The 9,830-nt window shown below is 44.0% G+C and overlaps 1 protein-coding gene across 2 annotated transcripts in view; it reads right to left on the reverse strand.

Annotated features, from left to right (window-relative positions):
- per3 (period circadian clock 3) overlaps positions 1-6,809 on the reverse strand; it is a 28,243-nt gene extending 21,434 nt beyond the window's left edge. For both annotated transcript variants that reach the window (XM_084167434.1, XM_084167435.1), the window contains exons 1-2: positions 6,589-6,809; positions 1,464-1,913 (exon numbers count right to left, since the gene is read on the reverse strand). In XM_084167434.1, coding sequence (XP_084023560.1) covers positions 1,464-1,735 — 272 coding nt within the window. In that variant the 5' untranslated portion in view covers positions 1,736-1,913; positions 6,589-6,809. The remainder of the gene's footprint in view (positions 1-1,463; positions 1,914-6,588) is intronic.
- Positions 6,810-9,830: the final 3,021 nt, after the last annotated feature.

Genomic DNA, 9,830 nt, shown 5'->3' on the forward strand with positions numbered 1-9,830 from the left:
TTATTTTATTGTGTTACTATTTCCTTTTTGTATTTAGAAAATTGTTCGTACTTTTTAAACTCTGCATTGTTGGGAAAGGGCTCGTAAGTAAGCATTTCACAGTAAAGTCAACACCTGTTGTATTCGGCGCATGTGACAAATACAATTTGACTTGATTGATTTGATTTAGAAACACACACGCACAATACTGCAACACACACACAATATCGTTAGACACACAGCCACCCACCAGGCGCTACCCTCCATGTGTTGGCCTGCCTGTCCAGAGAGGGAGCTGTGGAGACTACAGGAGAACGAGCCAGTATAAGACTTAGAACTGGAGGAGGAGAGGAGAGAGGGATGAGAGGGTGGGGGGAGAGGTATGGGGAGAAATACAGAAAATCAGAAATCTGCAATCTAGTGTGGTATACCCCACGTAATTGCACAAAGGATTACGGAAGCCTTAATTGCCTGAATTGCCAAGACGTTAGACAGTTTAGTTTGAATGAATGTGTCCTAGATTTAGACCGCTTTAGTTAGGCCTAGAGAATAGTTTGAGACAATTCCTTAGGCAGGGCACAACTAGACCAACGAAACAGCATTTAGGGCTGTTAACCCAAAAATGACCAGATGAAAACAATTGATGCCAAATGATTAGAGGCCACAATTGGTAATGGTGAAGGTGCATAAAGATGGCAGCCCCCATGTACTTACCACAAATGCCTTGTTTGCTAAGTTCACCGTATTGTACATTGTTCTCCGTTAATCTTTTTTTATTTATTTATTTTTTATCGGCATTAGCGCTGTATATATGATCCCAATTCTAGTTCCAAGACGGCGGCAATTTGAAAAAACAAAAAAGTAGATTATGCTGATTTACTGGCAAATTGAACCATGTTGCGCGCCATAGTTTAAGAACTCTGTGGGTAGTGCTAAAAACAAAGACCTAACATCTTTATGCACGTTCACCATTGGGAGAGGACACATTGGGACAAATTGGCAGGCTGTTTGGCTCACTCTAGTGATGACACAGCGCTGTTGAGTAGTTTTGTTGGGTAGTTTTGTAGGGTATTTTTGTTGAGTAGCTTTGTTGGGTGGTTTTCAAATCAAATCAAATCAAATTGTATTGGTCACATGCGCCGAATACAACAGGTGCAGACATCACAGTGAAATGCTTACTTACAGCCCTTAACCAACAGTGCATTTATTTTTAACAAAAAAGTAAAAATAAAACAACAACAAAAAAAGTGTTGAGAAAAAAAAGAGCAGAAGTAAAATAAAATAACAGTAGGGAGGCTATATATACAGGGGGGTACCGTTGCAGAGTCAATGTGCGGGGGCACCGGCTAGTTGAGGTAATATGTACATGTGGGTAGAGTTAAAGTGACTATGCATAAATAATTAACAGAGTAGCAGCAGCGTAAAAAGGATGGGGTGGAGAACCAAGTCTTGGTGAGCAAACAGGAAGTTGTATAGGACGTTACCTCTTGGTTGATGTGGAGCCACTGTTGCTGCGAGGGCTGTGATTGACCGAGGCGGAGAGGTCATGTGTTCCACTGGCCATCTCCTCGTCTTCCTGCCCCACCTCTCCGCCAGAGGGCTCTCCACCACTCTCCTCTCCCCCTAACCTCTCCTCCCTCACCCCTTCCCCATCTCCTTGTTTTCCTGGAAACACATCCCCCTTCCCACCTCCCTCCCCAGTCGTCGGGGGTGATGAGGGTTCCTCACCTTCCGGACCGCTATCTCCTCCAGCCATTCCCAAACCTTGCCCCTTTAGGAGTTAATAATCAATCCACTGTGTCCAACTACACTAGTCAATGGGCTTGTTCATCAGCAGAGAAGTAGTTCAGAGGCCCATGGGTAGTCTGGGGTTATAAGGTGTGGTTATAAGGTATGTTATGAGTGTTGGGCGTAAAGGCGTGGTCTGTAGAGCACTGCGGGGAGAAAAAGTGAGAGAAATAGAGAGAGAGAGAGGAGATCCAATATCAGTACAAGGCACATTGTCACTATGATATATTGCACGTGTAAAAAACTCAAGACCTGCGGGCCGGATCTGGTCCACGAGCCCTAAATGGGCTCGTGGACCAGATCTGGCCCGCAGGTGGTTTGAGTAAAAAAATAATGGTTTACTTGTTTTTGTTTTGTTTAGTTTTTTTTATGGGAAAAACAATCTCAATCGACAAAGCAGCCTTGGGCCTATGATACTGTAAAGAATGGCAATACGCTGTTGGAAGACAGCTACATTATTCTACTAACAGCATGGTCATCCAACACATGAGAAAGAGAGAGGGGGCAGATAGAGAGAAGGGAAGAGGAAGCCAGGGAGAAAGGTTCAAGGAAGACAGGAGAGAGACAGGGAAGGAAGGGGAAGGCTGAGAGAGATGGGGAGGCAGAGAGGCAGAAAGAGAGGGGTAGAGTAGAGTAGAGGCCGTCTCTCTCTACTGACCAACAGATAATTCCATCCATGGGCTCTCTCTGGAGTCAGAGTGGACAGGTCAGGGAGAGCGGGGGAAACACACATCAGTGTGTACGTCCATCTGTCTGTATACTCTGTCCATCCATCTGTAAGTATACAGGCCTGTCTGTCCAATACAATTCTCGCTACCCCCGGCTTCTAGACAGGAATGTTTCTAGCTTATGTTTACACCCATGTTCAAGGAAGACAGGAGAGAGACAGGAGAGAGAAAGCTGTTGCGCAGCAACTCACTGCCTTTCTGAAGACAAACAATGTATACGAAATGCTTCAGTCTGGTTTTAGACCCCATCATAGCACTGAGACTGCACTTGTGAAGGTGGTAAATGACCTTTTAATGGCGTCAGACCGAGGCTCTGCATCTGTCCTCGTGCTACTAGACCTTAGTGCTGCCTTTGACACCATCGATCACCACATTCTTTTGGAGAGACTGGAAACCCAAATTGGTCTACACGGACAAGTTCTGGCCTGGTTTAGATCCTACCTGTCGGAAAGATATCAGTTTGTCTCTGTGAATGGTCTGTCCTCCGACAAATCAACTGTACATTTCGGTGTTCCTCAAGGTTCCGTTTTAGGACCACTATTGTTTTCACTATATATTTTACCTCTTGGGGATGTTATTCGAAAACATAATGTTAACTTTCACTGCTATGCGGATGACACACAGCTGTACATTTCAATGAAGCATGGTGAAGCCCCAAAATTGCCCTCGCTAGAAGCCTGTGTTTCAGACATAAGGAAGTGGATGGCTGAAAACTTTTTACTTTTAAACTCGGACAAAACAGAGATGCTTGTTCTAGGTCCCAAGAAACAAAGAGATCTTCTGTTAAATCTGACAATTCATCTTGATGGTTGTAAAGTCATCTCAAATAAAACTGTGAAGGACCTAGGCGTTACTCTTGACCCTGATCTCTCTTTTGACGAACATATCAAGACTGTTTCAAGGACAGCTTTTTTCCATCTACGTAACATTGCAAAAATCAGAAATTTTCTGTCCAAAAATGATGCAGAAAAATTAATCCATGCATTTGTTACTTCTAGGTTAGACTACTGCAATGCTCTATTTTCCGGCTACCCGGATAAAGCACTAAATAAACTTCAGTTAGTGCTAAATACGGCTGCTAGAATCCTGACTAGAACCAAGAAATTTGATCATATTACTCCAGTGCTAGCTTCCCTACACTGGCTTCCTGTTAAGGCAAGGGCTGATTTCAAGGTTTTACTGTTAACCTATAAAGCGTTACATGGGCTTGCTCCTACCTATCTTTCCGAGTTGGTCCTGCCGTACATACCAATACGTACGCTACGGTCACAAGACGCAGGCCTCCTAATTGTCCCTAGAATTTCTAAGCAAACAGCGGGAGGCAGGGCTTTCTCCTATAGATCTCCATTTTTATGGAACAGTCTGCCTACCCATGTGAGAGACGCAGACTCGGTCTCAACCTTTAAGTCTTTACTGAAGACTTATCTCTTCAGTAGGTCATATGATTGAGTGTAGTCTGGCCCAGGAGTGTGAAGGTGAACGGAAAGGCTGGAGCAACGAACAGCCCTTGCTGTCTCTGCCAGGCCGGTTCCCCTCTCCACTGGGGTTCTCTGCCTCTAACCCTGTTGCAGGGGCTGAGTCACTGGCTTGCTGGTGCTCTTTCATGCCGTCCCTGGGAGGGGTGCGTCACTTGAGTGGGTTGAGTTACTGACGTGATCTTCCTGTCTGGGTTGGCGCCCCCCCCTTGGTTTGTGCTGTGGTGGAGACCTCTGTGGGCTATACTCGGCCTTGTCTCAGGATTGTAAGTTGGTGGTTGGGGATATCCCTCTAGTGGTGCGGGGGCTGTGCTTTGGCGGAGTGGGTGGGGTTATATCCTTCCTGTTTGGCCCTGTCCGGGGGTTTCTTCGGATGGGGCCACAGTGTCTCCGGACCGCTCCTGTCTCAGCCTCCAGTATTTATGCTGCAGTAGTTTATGTGTCGGGGGGCTGGGGTTAGTTGGTTATACCTGGAGTACTTCTCCTGTCTTATCCAGTGTCCTGTGTGAATTTAAGTATGCTCTCTCTAATTCTCTCGTTCTCTCTTTCTCTCTGAGAACCTGAGCCCTAGGACCATACGTCAGGACTACCGGGCATGATGACACCTTGCTATCCCCAGTCCGCCTGGCCTTGCTGCTATTCCAGTTTCAACTGTTCTGCCTGCGGCTACGAAACCCCTACCTGTCCCAGACCTGCTGTTTTCAACTCTAAATGATCGGCTATGAAAAGCCAACTGAGAGACCTGAGCCCTAGGACCATACGTCGGGACTACCGGCCGTGGTGACTCCTTGCTGTCCCCAGTCCGCCTGGCCTTGCTGCTATTCCAGTTTAAACTGTTCTGCCTGCGGTTATGGAACCCCTACCTGTCCCAGACCTGCTGTTTTAAACTCTAATGATCGGCTATGAAAAGCCAACTGAGATGTATTCCTGATTATTATTTGACCATGCTTGTCACTTATGAACATTTTTGAACATCTTGGCATGGTTCTGTTATAATCTCCACCCGGCACAGCCAGAAGAGGACTGGCCACCCCTCATAGCCTGGTTCCTCTCTAGGTTTCTTCCTAGGTTTTGCCTTTCTAGGGAGTTTTTCCTAGCCACCGTGCTTCTACACCTGCATTACTAGCTGTTTGGGGTTTTAGGCTGGGTTTCTGTACAGCACTTCGAGATATTAGCTGATGTAAGAAGGGCTATATAAAATAAAATTGATTGATTGATTGATTGAATTGCTAAGTGGTAATGACATGTGAGAGAAAAAGGTAAACAAACAAACTGATTTTGTTTCTTTATCTAGACTAGAGCTTGGTCATGGTTACTCCAATCCTGGATGGAGGCAAAATGTCCGTTTTCGCTCAGATACAGAATAGAGCAACAGAGACAGTCTTATAATCAAAGTTTTAGCCCACGGGACTGCCAGTGCCGATGCATGCAAGACAGACAGACAGACAGACAGACAGACAGACACTACTACAGACCTAAAGAAAGATTATGTTTTTAATTCCTCATCACTATTTTTATGATCTGTGATGATGAGCAGGGATAGCCCATCCTCACAATGATCCAATGAGGGAGACTGAGCAAGTGCACACTTCAGGGAGAAGGGTGGGAAATTAGGAACGCAGCAACACCTCTAGTGGGTTCCCTCTCCATGGGTTATCACGTCCACCACTGCTGCATCACAAAACCAGCTCCTGCTGCTCAAGCCCCACCCCCACAGGTGAGGGCTTCCTAAATTAACTCTGATTGGACCTTGGATTTTCTGACCGGGGATGCTTCTCTCACGACAAGTAAACTGTTAGGTGTCAGCAGCACAGGCCAGCGTTCTAGTTTATTTACCCATGGTAGTGAGTGACGCTACTGGAGAGAATACTACAAGGGCTACAAGAGCTTTAAAACTCTAGTCCCCACCCACCTGTGGAGAAGCACTGGCGTGTCCTGACATGATCCATCAGCACTCCTGCTTCCGGTGGCTATGATGATTACTACAAGTTTAGATAGTTGGCCACTAGACTAATTTACCAATCTAAAAAGAATGTACATATAAACTGATAATGCACAACCAAATTTCGAAATTGTACCTTGTGTATTCTAACTCTCAACAGTAAGTTCAGACCTCGACTAAGTTTCTTAAAAATATATATACATAGCCTATATCTTTTGTTTCGTTTTTGGAAATTGATCCGGGAGCCGCCGTTGCCCTGCCCTAAACTGACACGAAACGCTGGCTAATTGTTTAAGGTAACCCACTCATCCAAAGAGTAATTCACAACACTGTTTTAAAACATGGATACAACACTCAACACAGGACATGTCTCAGTAACATTTTCACATTTCTCCAAGGCACTCTAAAGTTGGATGGTGCCTCTAGGGAAATTCAAAAGACTAATTGAGGACATTTTTAATGAAGAATGTGTTTGTTTTCTATGATAGTGTTTTGCTTTTGGTGTATTGATTTGAATATAGGTGTGTATATTGATGTTTATTATTCATGTGTAGCCTATAGTGTATATTGATGTGTACGCAGGGCTCATCTAAGAAAGAGACCTTGGTCTCAGCATGACTCCCTGTTGAAATAAAGGTTAAATAAATAAAATACATTTGTTTACATTCTCAGGTACCTGAAATGGTGGTGTGGCTGGCTACGTTAGCTAACTACGATAGTCCACTTCGAGCTTGTAGTCTTCTTATGTGATCTTTTTTATTTTCTATTCGCATGTGCATTCCCCAAAACATAAAATCCATCAGTCGGACTTGTGTATTCGAGGAAACTCGTGCTAATATGTTGGTTTTGCTTTTCTCCCATTTAGCAGCCAGACACTCGTCCATTCCAAGACCAAGCGGTTGACACATTTCAGCAACGTGAAAACTGGCAGCATAAACCACGCCCATCCAACGCTCATTCGCTAGACTAATTTGCCTTAATCGCCTATGATTGGTCAGAGCGCAGGCTGTGGGCGTGTCTGGACGTAGGGATCTGTCAGCCGCTGGCTTGGTTCACGTGGACACAACAGGAGGAACACAAGGCGCTGTTTGTAGGGTTTGTGGTCGACACAACTGCAGGCGGGGCTTATTTATGTAGTCACACAATTTCCCCTCCGGATTGGCTCACGGAAAGATGGTTCTCTTTCCGTGAGGAGAAAAAGGTAGCCTAAAAGCCAATTTATGCTTGATCCGAAAATGTGGTCGGAGGCGCAAAAAATGGCGAGTCTGACGCAATTGCGGAGCCATGCAGATGCCAAATTGAGCTCTGTACCGCTTCGCTGTGCACCGCCCAAATGTTGTAACAATGCGGAGGGCTCAGTATAGCTCCTCATTGACATGATTGGTTGACGGTAGGTGGGGGTGGGAGGGCCTGTATAAACACAAATTCACTTCCTTGACAACAGATCTGCTCAGCGAAGGGAAGAAGTATAAATGTCCTGACTTCTGCAGAGAACGTATCGCAAAAAATGCTCTGCGGCCACTGCAGACGTCAGATTGACCATGTAGCGCCTTTAATAGTGATGGGCGGGTTGACTCAGAACCTGCAGTCCCTGTGGGTTTAGGGTTATGAAATATTGTGTGGATGAAGGGCGGTTAGGTGGCGGAGGGTTGAATAAAAATTAAACAATACATTAAAAAGCCATAAATGTATAATTATTGTGCAATTTATATATATCTATACGCTACATTGAGGTTTTTCGTTAATTATTTTAAAGCCTATCTGGCATTAGTTCGTAAGCCTAAACTTTAAGGCCTAAATGTACGCGCGCCAAATAGCCTATGACAATCGCCAAATGCTTTTGGGAATGGCAAAAAAAGTAAGGACAATGTCGGAGTTTAATTCAATAAGAGAAAGGCTACGAAACGGAGGGTTGAAAATAGAGAGAAGGGGCAGCAAAGTAATGTTTGAGAAAGATTTAGTGAAGTGGTAGAGGATGATAGCAACGAATGTTATGTGTGCTGATTGTGAGGCACTATAAAAATTCGCGTCACAACATGGGGACTTCAAATAGCCCTAATTCACGTCAAGGGAACTTTAGCCTACTCTGTTAAAATGAAAAATGAAATTGGACACTGACTGTAGCCTTTTAATATTAACTGATACACCAAATGTACATTTTGCCTCTGGAACAGGAGTGGAGAAATATTATTTATTTATTCCAGCATCTTGAGAGAACATGAATGCACAGTTAGGGACCTTCTGTAGAGATGATATCTTTATTGGCATCATAAAAGCTGATAGTATTTCAACCACATAAAATATGAAATCGTTTAGTTGTTTTCACAGCTTTCTATTTCCTTACAACCGGTCAAGCTGATGTAATTTTGGCATTTTGCACGGAAAATCTTTCCCCTTTTTTTGAGTTTTGCATTTTCTCCCTGGTGCCTAAACGTCTTTGTTCCCCGAAAGAAGCAGAGATGACAGAGCAAACTTCTCCAATGTGAACTAGATTGAAGCATTCATTTCATTCTATTGATTTATGACATTCTGTTGAGCAAGGGTTTATTTAGTCATCTAGGGCAACATATGACAGAAGAGAAGCTGCATTTATCTAATTATTGACAAGTTGACTAATAAATAGCCTACCAAAATGTTGGAAATTATAAGCAGAAACATATCTAAATGAGGTAAAAATCCTGCATCCCCTGTCAAAAAATCGTTACCCTATCGGACTGTAGCCTACAACTGTATTTTCTATATTTGGGGGTAAGGCTGCTGTTGTGAAGGAAGTTGTCAAGGAAGTGAGTTTGTGTTTATACAGGACCTACAGCCCCCACCTACCTACCTTCAACCAAACCAATCATGTCAATGTGGAGCTATATGGAGCCGTCTGCATTACAACATTTGGGAGGCGCTCGATTTGGCCTCTGCAGGCCTCCGGAGACTCCACAATTGCGTCACACCCTCCATAAGGAGCCTCTGACCACATTTTCGGATCAAGCATAAATTGGCTAAGAGTCTGGTTGCAGGCTAACTTTATCACATATAGTCAGGCGGAAGCGGATGCGTTAGTAGCAAATGCGGGCTGGGTGCTGGTGAACAAACAGCTAACCCGCGCACCATAGTAAGTAGGCCTAGTTTACTGGGTCAATGAGACGCAGGCAGTTGTGAGCTAGGCCTACTTGAATTACCACACACTAAAGTCCCCTTTACAATGAATGATAAAGTTCCCACAACAATAATATTGATAATAGTGACCAAACACAATATAAAAAGGGAAATGCAATTTGAGTTCGCCTAGAACATAAAAACGAATATTTAAATAGGAAATGGACATGTGGAGAATAAACAAAAGAGGATGGAAATTTGTAAGTCGCTCTGGATAAGAGCGTCTGCTAAATGACGTAAATGTAAATGAAAATGTCCCATCATTATGAGCAATAATGCTCCTATAATAGCGATGATCAGTCAATGAAATGTTTAAAACACTTTCTTTGACACTTGACAATACAAAGGTGTCCTGTAGTGGAGAATGATTTGATGAATTAGGAAGAGGGACAGTGACTCAGTCAGGCTCACAAATGGCCAATTGAAATCACTAAATAAGATATTTACATGAATATTAGCTATTTTAGAGGGTACTATACATGTACTGTAGTAGAGAATGCTGATCAAATGAAAGTGAACCCACCAGTGTTGCTGCTCTCTGAGGTTTTGTTGGGCAGGTCCCCAGAGATGGGATTGACAAACTCAAAAGGGACTTTCTCCTGCACAATCAAGCCTGCTATTGGCTGAAAATCTGACGTGCATTACCACACCTGCAGGGGCCAACACACCATGTGGCGCTATTCACTTGCCTTGCCTGAATCCAGAAACAGTCTCCCACTCTCTCCCATTCATACTGACACAGAACACATACTGTATGTACACTTGTGT

The sequence above is a fragment of the Coregonus lavaretus genome (assembly GCF_964263955.1).
Source record: "Coregonus lavaretus genome assembly, chromosome: 8".
Taxonomy (NCBI): Eukaryota; Metazoa; Chordata; class Actinopteri; order Salmoniformes; family Salmonidae; genus Coregonus; species Coregonus lavaretus.